At 36.7% G+C, this 15711-nt stretch overlaps 1 protein-coding gene across 5 annotated transcripts in view; it reads right to left on the bottom strand.

The window, feature by feature from the left end:
- The window catches only part of WDR19 (WD repeat domain 19), a 94587-nt gene that overhangs the window by 58760 nt on the left and 20116 nt on the right, over positions 1-15711 (bottom strand). For all 5 annotated transcript variants that reach the window (XR_004054420.1, XR_004054419.1, XM_010365800.2 and 2 more), the window contains 8 exons: positions 15092-15172; positions 13533-13645; positions 13063-13236; positions 4540-4610; positions 3218-3390; positions 3021-3135; positions 1999-2105; positions 1147-1269 (listed from right to left, as the gene is read on the bottom strand). Coding sequence is in view for 3 of the 5 variants with exons in the window: in XM_010365800.2 (XP_010364102.1) it covers positions 1147-1269; positions 1999-2105; positions 3021-3135; positions 3218-3390; positions 4540-4610; positions 13063-13236; positions 13533-13645; positions 15092-15172 (957 nt within the window). In the remaining 2 variants the exon portion in view is untranslated. The remainder of the gene's footprint in view (positions 1-1146; positions 1270-1998; positions 2106-3020; positions 3136-3217; positions 3391-4539; positions 4611-13062; positions 13237-13532; positions 13646-15091; positions 15173-15711) is intronic.

The raw sequence follows: 15711 nt of genomic DNA, 5'->3' as shown, positions 1-15711 counted from the left end.
AGCACGTATAATTATGTGTAGCACATAATACTTGATAATGATACTAAATGACTGTTACTGGTTTATATATTTATTATACTATACTTTTTATTGTTATTTTAGAGTGTACTCCTATTTATTTAAAAAAGTTAACTGTAAAACAGGCTCAACCAGATTCTTCAGGAGGTATCCTGAAGGCATTGTTATCATAGGAGATGAGAGTTCCATGCATGTTATTCCCGCTGAAGACCTTCCAGTGGGACAAGATGTGGAGGTGGGAGACAGTGATACTGATGATCTTGATGCTATGGTGGCCTGCACTAATGTGTGTGTCTGTGTCTTAGTTTTTATAAAAAGTTTAAACGTTAAAAAGTGAAAAATAGAGAAAGGCTTATAGAATAGGATATAATATTTTTTAAGAAAATATTTTGTGTAACTATACAATGTGTTTGTGTTTTAAGCTAAGTGTTACTACAAAAGAGTCAAAAAGTTTTTAAAAATTTAAAAGCTTATAAAGTAAAAAAGTTATAGTAAGAGAAGGTTAATTATTGAAGAAAAAAATTTTAAATAAATTTAGTGTCCCTAAGTACACAGTGTTGATAAAATCCATGGTAATGTACAGTAATGCCGCAGGCCTTCATAGTCACTCACCACTCACTCACTCACTCACTCACTCACTCACTCACTCACTCACTCACCCAGAGCCATGTCCAGTCCTGCAAGCTCCTGTCATGGTAAGTGCCCTATACAGGCGTGCTGTTTTAAATATTTTATATCATACGTTTACAGTACCTTTTCTATGTTTAGATACAATTGTGTTACAATTGCCTATAGCATTCAGTATAGTCACATGCTGTACTGGTTTGTAGCCTAGAAGCAATAGGCTCTAGCACACAGGGTAGGTGTGTAGTGGGCTGTACCATCTAGGTTCCTGTAAGCACACTCCATGACATCCACACAGTGACGAACTTTGCCCAATGACATGTTTCTCAGAATGTATCTCCATTGCTAAGAGACACATGAATGTATATAATTAATCACAGATAACTTCAGTAATTGTATTGGATTCAATATAGAAAAAAGGCTGGTAGGAGAAGGAAATGACCGAGATCACAAAGTAAAAATTAGAAATTCCCAATGTTCTCTAATAAAGAATGTGATACATACATCTGTACCATAGATGAGGAAATCACTAGTTAAGGCATGGCATAAGATACGGCACTTATCATCCACTGCTGGGAAAAGCCGAGTCTCACGTTCTTCTTGAGCATCCAAGATTTCGCTTTCTATCTAAAATGTAAAGAATAATAATGGCTCACAGATTCATTTGAGTAAACCTGCTATACAACATCTAGGGGTGTCTTTTTCTCAAGTTCAACTGAACATTCAGACTCCCAAGACTACCAGAGGTCAGTTTAGTCAGAAAGCTATCAGACAGGAACCACAGCTTGCCAGCAAGGTAGCACAGACGTACCTCTTAGTGTGAACAGTCTTTACTGCAGGCTCTGCAGCTATCTAATTGCTAATCTCTTTGTCTTCCATGAAGAGCCATGAAACATGTGAGAAATACCCTGACTTAGAAGCCCCCTCTTCACAGGTGCCAACATATCTTGAACAACTCAGCAGGCATGGTTTCAAAGACCCCCACACACAAATTGCCCAAATATGAGTCAGCACCTTCCAGGAAGCCCGAAGATATGGCATTCCCATCAGGTTTTTATGGTTCGTGTATCGTTCCTTCTAGTTGCAATTTACCAACAGGGTAATTATTATTTTTGCTAAAGGCTATGTTGTGAGTAGCACTGTTGATATTTATCAGGTTTTTGGGGAATAGGGTTAGAAAGTCAATAGAACTTCTCATATAGAAGGGGAAGGGTTTTGTTAATCCTTTACTCACATCTGGCTTTCTAGTTAGTCTGTACATCCTTGCTTCCTGACCAATATTCTTGATAATCAGACATTAGGCTGTTCATCATAACTTAACTTAGCATGTCTCCAGGACATCAAAATTATACTTACCAAATGTAACTGGACTTTGCCTTCAAAAAGTGCAGCAGCATAGTCAGAATGAAGGCAAATACTGGCTACTGTTCCCAGATACTCCATATCTTTCAATTTTTTCACAGCTGTAGCAATTTTTAAAAACCAACACATTAAAATATTTATAAAACTATCTCATACATACTTGCAAATAATTTTAAAAGGTGTGCTTTTGCAAAAATATTCTGAACTTAAAATTTCATTTTAATCTTAAATGATTAAATTGAATCTTAAAGATTAAATTTCATTTTAATCTTAGTTGCCATATAAATTGGCCTTCAGGCATTCCATTATGGTTTACATGAAACAAAGTAATAGAAAATAAAATCACATGCAAAACAATTAAGAATTAAACTTTAAGTGGCAATAAACTTAATGGTATTTCCTGTTTAACCAGTTAATTTTCAGGTTTGTTCTATTCCTGAGGGTTACCTGACCTAGAATTGGGGAAAGCTGATGGGGAGGAAGAAGGGGAAGAAAAAACAAAACAAGGTTTTCCTCACATGCTAGTAGCTATTATTCAAAGCATAAAAGGGGAGACAGAACTAATATTTATTAAGTACCCACTAGGTTTAGGAGTGCTTAAAACAGTCACTGTGCCAAGTGAGATCACGCATTTTATTTTATTTAATCTTCCTCATGATCCATTAAAGTAGAAGTATCCTCATTTTCTAGATGAGTAAGGCTCACAAGCGCAAAGTGATTTGTCTATAGTCACTTAACTAACCGAGGCAGAAAGGGAAATTAAATCCAGGGCCTCTCTAATTCTGAAACTCATACTCTACCCACTATGCTATGCTGCCTTCACTACACAGGTAAAGAATAAAAGCTTTCTAAAAATTACGTGAATTTTTAGAAGACTTACAAAACCATTTAAGCTTAGAATGAGATATGTGAACAAAAGAGTGAAAGACTTCGTCCTAAAAGAAACTTCCAGTGCTTACCAAATAAGAACAGAAATTATATGCTAGATAAGAATAAACAACTAGATTTAGACTTGCCATTCTCTCCAAGGACATAAAACCAAGCTCGATTATTCATTCCTACAGCCAGATGATAAAGACCTACTGCCACAAAGTTGGGTTCCACATCAACAGAAACTGTGATTGGTAGCTCCTATATAGAGAAAAATAGTAATACATCAACTGCTAAACTTATTTTATTAATAAATAAGAGAAAAATAACACCATTTTCATACTCCTTCAATAGGGTTGGCTATGGTGACTTCAAGGAGGGAGGTGAGATAGGCAATCCTTGTGCTGCAGGCATCCCCAAGTATAGGAAGCTTGGTCAGGAAAACATGAAGTGAGCCCCTTTGGGTAGAGAGTGCTAGCAACTGGCCATCATCAGTCCAGGACAAGGTACCCAATCCTGAAATAATCGACAAAATAAATGATCATTCAAAAACAATATATAGTTGCAGGCAGCAAACAAATATTTTCATTTAAGCTACCAGAGACATAACAATTTTCAAATACTTTCCTTACCAGTTTAAGTAGTTTTTATTTAGAGTAGGAAATTTGCCATGGATTGGCATAAGAATATGAGCATTGGCTCATTCCCTGTGGCTCAAAGGGAAAGTACAGTTATGTGTAACTTAACAACAGGACTGTGTTCTAAGAAATCTGTCATTAGGTGACTGTTGTTGTGTGAACATCATAGAGTGTACTTACACAAACCTAGATGAAACAGCGTACTACATACCTAGGCTATATTGTAGAGCCTATTGCTCCTAGGCTATAAGCCTGTATGGCATGCTACTGTACTGAACACTGTGCAACTGTAACACAGCAGTATTTGCACACTGAAACATATCTAAACATAGAAAATGTACAGTAAGCCTGAGCAACAAAACAAGACCCTGTCTCAAAAAAAAAAAAAAAGAAAAAGTAGTAAATATGGACCATGTATGTGGACCACTGATGACTGAAATGTCATTATGTGGGTCATGACTGTCTATAAGAATTTATACTTTACATTAGAATTAGGATAAAATTCACTATAAATCTCTGGATCAAAGTAGACATATCTTTGTAGTCAAGCAGTATGACAACATAATTACTAAAATAAGGAGACTATTTTAGGGAACTCTAGTGAAGAATATTAAAATTTATTTCTGGCCAGGCACAGTGGTTCACGCCTGTAATCCCAGCACTTTGGGAGGCCAAGGCGGGCGGATCACCCGAGATCAAGAGTTCAAGACCAGCCTGGCCAACATGGTGAAACCCCGTCTCCACTAAAAATACAAAAATTAGCTGGGCGTGGTGGTGCATGCCTGTAATACCAGCTACTTGGGAGGATGAGGCAGGAGAATAGCTTGAACCTTGGAGGTCGAGGTTGCAGCGAGCAGAGATCATGCCATTGCATGCCATCCTGGGCTACAAAATGAGATTCCATCTCAAAAAAAAAAAAAAAAAAAAAATCCTCCTACAACGAATGCAAATCACACAATAATGAACACAACCTTATTCTCTGTAACTGGAATGATAAAATGTCGATCTGCTTCAGAAAAATCGATACCTTTATTTTCCTCATCCAGGCTGAGTATAGCATACATGTCTTTTAAGTCAACCAAGTCTTGGATTTTAATGCTGAAAAACAAAAATGTATTTAAAAAATATATATATGATCTTTATATAAAACTCTTTTAGTTCACCAAAAATTATAAACCATGGAATAGGTTATTGGTCTCCAAAATGTGATGTACAGAACGATCTACTCGGTTAAAGTAAGAAAATATTAGAATTTCTATACTTCATTATATCTTTAAATTTTGGGGTTTGTTGTTGTTTGTTTACTGTGTGAAGAGATGGGGGGTGGGTTGTACCTGGCTGAGTTTCTGATCTATGGCTTCAGGAATGAGGAGGTTAAAATGGTCCTGAAGAAATTTGAGTATGAAAATATTCTCCTGAGTAATATTAATTATTGTAAGATGATACACGCTTCTCTTTACAATGTATTCCCTTTCTCCCGTGCCCAGAGTTCTTTCATACAAAAGGAAGTGAATTATAGTACAGAAAGAACATTAAATTTGGATCAGAAGGATCAGGTTGAAAGCTCTGAAAAATGCGGGCATAATATTATTTCATAGTGTTGTAATAAGTAAGTTGATGTAAATGAAAGTTGTGTAGTACAATGTTGAGACCCAATAGTTGTAACATTTCTTTCCTCCTAATCTCCTTTTCTCCTTTCTCTTCCCTTCCAGTATTTTCCTCTTACATTTTTTCCCTCATTATTTTCATTTAATTGAATTTTAAGATAATTTTAGATTCACAGGTAGTTATAAGAGGCAATATAGAGAGATAGATTCCATGTCCCCTTTTCTCCCAATAACATCTTGAAACACTATAGTGTAATATCACAATCAGGATACCGACATTGATAGAAACCACAAATCTTATTCCGATGCCCCTAGTTTTGCTTGTATTCAGTGTGTGTGTTTACTTGTACTTGGTGTGTGTGTTTACTTGTACTCAGTGTGTGTGTTTAGTAACTTTCTCACACAAGAGATTCATGAGATCCACAACCACAGTCAGGATACAGATAGTTCCATGACCACGAGGATCTCTCATGTTGCCTTTTTATAAACACTCACCTCTTTCCTTCTGACCCCAGCCCCTCCTAACCTCTGGCAATCACTAATCTGTTCTTTGTTTTTACAATTCTGTCTTTTCAAGAACATTATATAAATGAAATCATACAGTATGCAACCTGTTGAGACTGGCTTTTTTCCATTCAGCGTAATCCTTTGGAAATTCATTCAAGTTGTTGGGTGTATCAATAGGTTGTTCCTTTTTATTGTTGAGTAGTGTTCTATGACATGGATGAACCATTCACCCACTGAAGGACATCTGGATTGTTTCCAGTTTTTGGTTATTACAAATAAAGTTGCTATAAACATTCATATACAGGTTTTTTATTTTTTTATTTTATTATTTATTTATTTATTTATTTTTTATCTTTTTTTTTTGAGACGGAGTCTCGCTCTGTCGCCCAGGCTGGAGTGCAGTGGCTGGATCTTGGCTCACTGCAAGCTCCGACTCCCGGGTTAACACCATTCTCCTGCCTCAGCCTCCCCAGTAGCTGGGACTACAGGCGCCCGCCACCTCGCCCGGCTAGTTTTTTTGTATTTTTTAGTAGAGACAGGGTTTCACCGGGTTAGCCAGGATGGTCTCGATCTCCTGACCTCGTGATCCACCCGTCTCGGCCTCCCAAAGTACTGGGATTACAGGCTTGAGCCACCGCGCCCGGCCCTTATTTTTTTTATTATACTTTAAGTTCTAGGGTACATGTGCACAATGTGCAGGTTTGTTACATATGTATACATGTGCCATGTTGGTGTGCCGTACCCATTAACTCATCATTTACATTAGGTATATCTCCTAACGCTATCCTTCCCCCCTACCCCTTCCCCACAATAGGACCCAATGTGTGATGTTCCCCTTCCTGTGTCCAAGTGATCTCATTGTTCAATTCCCACCTATGAGTGAGAACATGTGGTATGTGGTTTTCTGTTCTTGCGATAGTTTGCTGAGAATGATGGTTTCCAGCTGCATCCATGTCCCTAAAAAGGACACAAACTCATCCTTTTTTATAGCGGCATAGTATTCCATGGTGTATATGTGCCACATTTTCTTAATCCAGCCTGTCACTGATGGACATCTGGGTTGATTCCAAGTCTTTGCTTTGTGAATAGTGCTGCAATAAACACACATGTGCATGTGTCTTTATAGCAGCATGACTTATAATCCTTTGGGTATATTCCCAGTAATGGGATGGCTGGGTCAAATGGTATTTATAGTTCTAGATCCTGGAGGAATCACCACACTGTTTTCCACAATGGTTGAACTAGTTTACAGTCCCACCAACAGTGTAAAAGTGTTCCTATTTCTCCACATCCTCTCCAGCACCTGTTGTTTCCTGATTTTTTTAATGATTGCCATTCTAACTGGTGTGAGATAGTATCTCATTGTGGTTTTGATTCGCATTTCTCTGATGGCGAGTGATGATGAGCATTTTTTCATGTGTCTGTTGGCTGCATATACAGGTTTTTATCTGAATGTAGGTGTTCATTTCTCTGGAATAAATGGCCAGATGTGAAACTGCTAGATCATACAGTAATTGCATGTTTAGTTTTTAAAGAAACTGCTAAACTGCTTCCCAGAGTAGCTGTACCATATCATTCCCACCAGCAATGTATGAGTAATCCAGTTTCTCCTCATCCTTACCCACATTTGGTGTTATCACTATTTTTCATTTTAGCCATTCTAATAGATGGGTAGTAAGAGTTAATTGTGGTTTTAATTTGCATTTCTCTAATGGCTAATTTTCATGTATTTGTTATTATTTGGTGAAATCTATGTCTTTTGCCTATTTTCTAACAGGGTTGTTTGCTTTTTTTTTTACTGTTGGGTTTTTGTTGAATGGTAACTATATAAGTAAGTTTATTATTTTTGTGTTGCATAAATAGATTGACATTTAAACAAAAATAGTATCAACATAGTGTTGGGTTGATAATATATACAGATATCAAACATATGACATACTGTTGGGTCTTGAGAGTCCTTTACATATTCTAGATACTAGATACTAGTCCTTTGTTGGATATGTGGTTTACAAATATTTTCTCATTCTGTAGCTTATCTTTTCATTGTATTTGTTTATTTATTTTCAGAGTCAAGGTTTCACCATGTTGGCCAGGCTGGTCTCAAACTCCTGACCTCAGGTGATGTGCCTGCCTTGGCCTCCCAAAGTGCTGGAATTACAGATATGAGGCACCGCATCCGGCCTTCTTTTCATCTTTAACAGAGTATTTCACAAAGCCAAAGTTTAAAATTTTGATGAAATCTACTTTATCAATTTTTCCTTTTATAGATCATAGTTTTGGTTTCAAGTCTAAGAACTCTTTACTTAACCCTAGATCCAAAAGATATCCTCCTATATTTTACATTTTATATTTAAGTCTATGAGTGAATTTTTTTATTAAGGTGTAAAGTTGGTGTTGAAGCTTTTTTTTGTTTTTTTTTTTTTTTTTTTTTCACTTTTGGATGTCTAATTACTCCAGTACCATTTGTTGAAAAGGGCATCTTGCTTTTATTGAATTATTTTTTGCCTTTGTCAAAAACCAACTGTGCATATTTGTGTGGGTTTATTTCTGTCTTCTCTATTCTATTCCATTGATTGATATGTCTTTTCCTCTGCCAATGATGCATAATCTTGATGATTATAGCTACACAAGTTTTTATATTGGGAATAATGATTTCTCCCATTTTATTGTTCTTTTTTAAGATTGCTGTTGGCTATTTTAGGATCTATGTCTATCTCTCTATCTCTCTGTCTCTATCTATCTATATTAGAATAAGCATGTCTATGCCTACAAAGAAGCGTGCTGGGATTTTGATATAAATTTCATTAAACAATAGATCAACTTGGAGGAACTGACATCTTCACTTTGTTGAGCTTTTCAATCTATGAACACAGTATAACTCTCCATTTATTTGGGTCTAATTTGATCTCTTTTGTCAGAATTTTATAATTTTCAGCACAGACACTGTACAGGTTTTGTTAGAGGTATACTTAAGCAGTTCAGTTTCTTTGGAGTGGACTGAATATGGTATTGGTTTTCATTTTTGTTTTCATTGTTAATGTTCATTGTTAGTATATAGAAATGTGATTAATTTTTGTGTGTTGATCTTATATCCTACAATCTTGCTCAACTCATTTATTAGTTTTAGTTCTAGGAGTTGCTTTTATGTAGAAAATTCCAAGATTTTTTATGCAGAAAATCCCAAGATGATCATGACATCTGCAAATAGAGATAGTTTTCCTTCTTCCTTTCTAATCTGAGTGCTGTGTATTTCTTTTTCTTGCCTATTGCAGTGGCCAGAACTTCTAATGCTAGGTTGAATAAGAGTAATGAGAACAGATATTCTTGTCTTGTTCCTAATCTTAAGGGACAAGCATTCCATCTTTCACCATTAAGCATGATATTAAGTGTAGGTTTTTTGTAGTTCTTTTTTTTTGAGACAGGGTTTCACTCTTTTGCCCAGGCTGGAGTACAGTGGCATGATCACAGCTCTCTGCAGCCGCAACCTCCCAGGCTCAAGTGATCCTCCCACCTCAGACTCCCAAGTTGCTGGAACTACAGGCAACTTGTAGAGATGGGGTCTCGCCATATCGCCCAGTCTGGTCTTGAACTCTTGGGCTCAAGTGACTCTCCTGCCGTGGCCTCCCAAGGTGCTGGGATTACAGGAGTGATCCACTGTGCCTGGCCTATATTGTTCTTTGTCAAACTGAGGTAATTACTTGCTATTCCTAACTTGCTGAGAGTTTTTATCATGAAGATGTGCTGGACTTTGTGCAATGTTTTTTCTGTGTCAATTGATGTGATTATATGGCTTGTCTTTTTTAGCTTCTAATATAGTGATTACATTTTTTTGTTTGTTTGTTTTCTTTTTGAGACAGGGTCTTGCTCTGTTGCTCAGGCTAGAGTATAGTGATGCAAATGCAGCTCACTGCAACCTCAAACTCCTGGGCTCAGCAATCCTCCCACCTCAGCTTCCTGAGTAGCTAGGAATACAGGCACATGCCACCAGGCCTCGCTATTTTGTTTTAGAGATGGGGTCTTGCTATGTTGCCCAGGCTGGTCTCCAACCCCTAGCCTCAGGTGATCCTCCTGGCTCAGCCTCCCAAAGCGCTGGGATTACAGCCATGTACCACTGCACCTGACCTAGATTACACTGATTTTTGAATATTGAACCATTTGATATTTTCAGTATCTGAAATAAATCACACTTGGTCATGAAGTATAATTCCTTTTATACACTGCTACATTGTTTGCTAAATTTTCTTGAGAATTTTCATGCTCAAGTTTATGAGAGATACTGACTTGTATTTTTCTTTTTTAATACACTGTCTTTGTTTGGTCTTGGTATAAAGGTACTACTAGCCTTATAAAACAAGTTGAAGAGTTCTTCAACTTGGTATTAATTGGTATTAATCCTTTCTCAAGTGTTTGGCAGAATTCTTCAATGAAACCATACAGGCCTGGAGATTTATTTTTTGGGAGCATTTAAATCACTAATTCCATTTTATTGTAGTTATAGGGCTAATCCAGATGATCTGTTTCATTTGGGTTGAGTTTTGGTAGTTTATGGTTTTCAAAGAATTGTCCCATTTCTTCTAGGTTGTCAAATTTTGAGTGTAAAATTGCTTGTAGTATTCCTTTATTATTCTCATAATGGCTTTCAGATCTGTAGGGATATTCCTGTTTCATTCTTGATATTGGTGATTTGTTGTGTCTATTCTCTTTTCATTTTTGTCAGGCTTGTTAGAGGCTTATCGATTTTATTTTCTTCAAAGAACCAGCTTCTTGTTTAATTGATTTTTTTTTTTTTTTTTTTTTGGAGACGGAGTCTCACTCTGTCACCCAGGCTGGAGTGCAATGGTGTGAACTCGGCTCACCGCAACCTCTCTCTCCTGGGTTCAAGTGATTCTTCTGCCTCAGCCTCCCGAGTAGCTGGGATTATAGGCATGCACCACCATACCCAGCTAGTTTTGTATTTTTAGTAGAGACAGGGTTGCTCCATGTTGGTCAGGCTGATTTTTAAAATTTTCTCATTTTTCCATTTGAACATTTTTTTAGTATCCCATTTTAATTTCTCTATTTTGCTTTTGTATATTTCTTTGAATAGTTTTCTCAGAGGTTGCTCTAGATTATAATATACATATTTAAGTTTTCATAGTCTACTTAGAATCAATATTTTACCATTTCGAGTGGAATGTAGAAGTCTTATCACATACAAAACCTTTTACCCTCTCTCCCCTTTATGGTATAGTTGTCTTATATATTGCATTTTCATGCATTAAACACCCTACTGAGCAATATTATAATTTTTGTTTTAAACCATCACATATACATTAAAGATCTCAAAAGAAAAAAATGTCCATTATATTTACCCGGATATTTACCATTTCTATTGCTCTTCCTTCATTCTTAATGTCCTAAATTTCCTTGTGTTCTCAGTTCTATTCCATCTGAAGAACTTCCTTCAGCAATACTTTTAGAGAGCAAGACGGTCTCTTCATTTTCCTTCATCTAAAAATGCTTTTATTTCATTTTCATTTACTGACATACATTTTCACTGGATGACAATGCTTTTATTTTAGCACTTTAAGAATATTGTGGCATTTCCTTCTAGCCTCAATGCTTTATGGTGAGAAAATCCACTGTCATTCGAAATGTTGCTCTCTGGCTGCTTTCAAGATTTTTTCTTTGTCTTTATTTTTCAACAGTTTGATTATGATGTGAATAGCTCTAGATTTCTTCTGGTTTATCCGTTTGGGGACTTGCTGAGCTTCTATAATATGGAGGTTTATGTCTTTTGCCATAAGTTTCCAGTCATTATTTTTGGGATTCCGAAGACACAAATACTAGACCTTTTGTTATTGTCTAACAGGTCTCTGGGACAAATAATTTTGTTTCATTTTTTCTTCCATGTTCAGATTGGATATTTTCTAATGATCTCTCTTCAAGTTCACTGACTCCTTATTATCTCCATTTGCTATTAAGTCCACCACATTTATTGCATTTTATAGTTCTAAAATTTCCATTTGGTTCTTCTTTATTGGTTCTATTTCTTTTCTGAGACTTTATAGCTTTCCATTTGTTTCAAGAGTATTAGCCCTTACCTCTTGGAGCATTTCTATATCTGCTATCTGCATCTTCTTGGCATTGGTGTTTTTTTACTGTTATTTCCTGAGCAAGTTAAAATTTTCCTAATTCTTCATATATCAAGTAATTGGGGGTTATATTCTGGACATTGTGAAATTATGAGACTGTGTCTAATCTAAATCTCACGGAGAAGGTTAATATTTTTGTTTCAGTAGGCCACCAACCTCGCTGGGTTCAGGTCACAAGTTTCAAGGAGACTTCTGTGGCTTATGGTTTCAATGTCGGTTCTATTTTCAATGCCTTTGCAGTGGTATTCAGATATGTCCCTCTATGGCCCACTCAGTGGCTAGTATAAGACCTTGGCTATGATCTATGTCTTAGTTCAGTTCACAAGGTCTTTGGTATATGTTTAGGATAAGTCTATACATATGAGCTTAAGGATGAACCCAGGAGTTCATAAATATGTTTACAGGGTTGCTTTCCTGGGTTCCTTCCTCTCTGTGATCAATCTGGTACTTTCTAGTTCCCTAGGGCTCCTAATTTTGGTCCTCTATTAATGCTTGATCTCTGGTTACCCTGTTCTACCACATAATTCCCACAACTGTATGAGCACTTGTGACCAAGAGAGGACAAAGAGAAAAATAGGCAACAGTGGTTTGCCCTATCTTCTTGAAACCACAGCCTCTAATTGGAGAGAAGATCATCCTCCATCAGAGTTTTAGATGCCTGTGGGTCCTTGGTGCCATTGTTCCTGCTGCCACTGTCATGGGGAGATTGCTTGGTGGCTGGAGCATTAGAGAACAAAGAACAAAAAAAGAAAAAAAAGAAAACCAGGGGATTTCCCCAACTGCCTTTGAGCATTACAAGTTCTCTTTTCCACAACTTAAGCCAGAACCAGAGAGCTTCCTTAAAGCTCTCTCTGTGCTCTGGTGCCTAGTTCTAGGTTTCAGACTTCCTGGAGTCCTGGCTGTGAGAGAGCAGAGGACAAATGGGAGACTCACTGCTGGTTAGCTGGCACTTCAAATTCCATCTTCTTTTCCAATCTGCCTGCTACTATTTACTTTTCAGAGTCCTTAAATATCTGCTCCATGCATTCTGCTCACGTTTTACAGCTATATTCAGTGGGAGACATGGGGTGGAGTGTGCTTACTCCATGTTACCCAGAACTACCTATTTTATTTTTAAGACTGATTTTCAACTATACTTTGTTTTATATTTTTGCCCTGAATATTAAAATCAGGAGTAAAGTAGTCTTAGATGTCTTAAATTGTAAACATGATTGCCAGATTCATATTAGCTACCAAAGTTTGGCTGATTCACTTGAGTATTTACTATACTAACTTTACTAAAAATATGTGAAAATAACTTACCAGTTATCTCCACATGTAGCAACTTTGTTAAGAGTCTGTGACACTGCAATGCTAGTTAGATTATCTTTATGGTTACGAGCCTGAAATATCTCTTGACCAAGCTCTCCAGTATGAGTAGAAACGACCACAAAATGTCCACGTGAAAAACCAATCATGATGCGGCCATCACCATACCTATAGCAACGAAGGCAACAATATGGTAAACAAGGAGATTAGCTATCAGTGGCAACATGGTAAATTAGCAAGTACCTTAAAATTAAGGAATTACAGAATATAATTTATCAAGGGCCTACTTTGTGTCAGATAATATGCTAAATAGTTCTGCATACTAAATCACAGACCATGAATCAGAAAATGTTATGTATAGAATTGAATGTTACAAACAAAAATTGAATACAATTAGTAAGGAAAAACCTATAGATGTCCTTCTGTAATGAGCTTTTTGTACATACCAGTCATAGCAGACATACCAATTATAGCAGACAATGTTGCCAAAGTCCTGCTGAAATTCAAGATCAGCTGGGTTATCTGGTTCATTCAGATTAAAAAGAAACAAAGCTTTCTTGCCAAGCACCACACTTATCTGCCAGAAAAGATTAGGAGATTGTGAAATGAGTTATTTAGTACTTCATGAAAAGACCAATAAGCAAATCCAAAAGCTGAACCTAATTTGTGAAAATAATAAGCCCAATTTAGATGTGCTCCGTGCTATAACTAGCACAATAATATGACTGACTAAAAAAATGTATTTACTAATATATAGTCTGGTAAGGGTCCTTGGTTTTACACATCTTCAATATACCCTTTGAAATATACTAAAATTCCTTTGTGGAGTAACCATTTAAACTTTCTATACGTTTCATTAGAGTACTGCACAATACAGGATTGTAAATCTGACAGTTCCACTGCAAATGAATTCATATTTTGATTATAAAGACTCTTCCACTCTAAGAGGCTGTTCTGTTTTTGAGCCATTTGGGATTACAGGTCCATACTCCTGTGGATAATCCAGCTTGGCTTTTATATCATCACTGGTTCCATCACCTGCAGGTCAGTGTTGGCTAAACTCGTGTCTCTCTGCTACTCATGCAAGTAAATTCTTCAGTGTAATTCCCAGCAGAGGATGTAATTATGTTGGGAGAAAAAATAGTACATTACTTATTTGGGCTTATTATTGATATATTTCCTTGATTATAAGATGCTCTCAATTGTAAGTCACTATCAATTTAATAATAGAGTTTTAAGAAATAAAGAACTACTACTTCATTAAATATATTCATATTGATTGTGAAAATCATCTGGATTTCAGAATGTTAAGATGTGGCAGGGAAAATGCATCTAAGTATTAACCAAAAGCTACAACTTTGGCCGGGCGCGGTGGCTCATGCCTGTAATTCCAGCACTTCGGGAGGCAGAGGTGGGCGGATCACCTGAGGTTGGGAGTTTGAGACCAGCCTGACCAACACAGAGAAACCCCATCTCTACTAAAAATACAAAATTAGCTGGATGTGGTGGCACATCCTTATAATCCCAGCTATTTGGGAGGCTGAGGCAGGAGAATCGCTTGAACCTAGGAGGTGGAGGTTGCGGTGAGCCAAGATCACATCACTGAACTCCAGCCTGGACAACAAGAGCAAAACTCTGTCTCAAAAAAAAAAAAAAAAAAAACCCCACAAATCTACAACTTCAAGAGCTTTGCTAACCACATCTCATAGAGTAAAAATTTTAAAAATAATATACGAATTAATACTTCTGTTCTGCAAGGTACCCCTAATGTTTTTGCTACCACAAGAATGAAAAGAGCAATACCAATTGTAACAGAAACCTGTCCTCATTTGCTGTAATGCCAGGCAGTCAGTAGCAATTACAACAACTTTTAGGGACTAAAAGACCTAGCTCTACCTTGGCTTAAAATATAGTCAATGGACATAATTTATTTATCACTATTTTAGTTATCCAAGAAAAGGAAATTATATATTCCACAAAATTACCCAAATGATTTGCACATGGATTTGATTAGAATTCTTACCATGCTTTCAGCAGCAGAGGTTCGGTCATCTGTCTTCATCAAGGAAAACTGTATGTTACTAGGCTCTGATCTCACTTGTGTCTAAAGGAGTAAAAACATCATCACTATGAAAAACCCAATGTTTAAATTCATTCTGAATATTAATAGAACAGGTAACTTGTTTTCATTCCTGACTAATGTTGGACTAAGAACCTGAAAATGCTACTGTCACAAATATCTAGAAATTCTAGATGAAACAGAAAATATATCTTATTAAATAGATAAATAAGCTTGAAAGAAGAAAAGGGAAATTTACAGGGACCATCAGCAAAGATCAAACTAAAACCAGAGTGTGTGCAGAAACTGATGCTGCAGCTATCCAGAGCAGCTAGTTACGGGAGACAATAAGGAAACCCATTTATCTTGGCCTGAGTGTTGAGTCAGACAAAACAAAGTTCATTTCAATAACTTAATTAAAGGATAGGCGTGGTGGCTCATATCTGTAATCCCAGTGCTTTGGGAGGCTGAGGTGGGAGGATAGCTTGAGCCCAGGAGTTTGAGGCTGCAGTGAGCTATGATCATGCCACTGCACTCCAGAGCAAGACCCTGTCTCAAAAAAAAAAAAAAAAAAAAAAAAAGGA

The sequence above is a fragment of the Rhinopithecus roxellana genome, chromosome 2, assembly GCF_007565055.1.
Source record: "Rhinopithecus roxellana isolate Shanxi Qingling chromosome 2, ASM756505v1, whole genome shotgun sequence".
Classification (NCBI taxonomy): domain Eukaryota; kingdom Metazoa; phylum Chordata; class Mammalia; order Primates; family Cercopithecidae; genus Rhinopithecus; species Rhinopithecus roxellana.
Note: the sequence above shows the minus strand (reverse complement) of the source record. Positions and strands in the feature narration are given on the sequence as shown.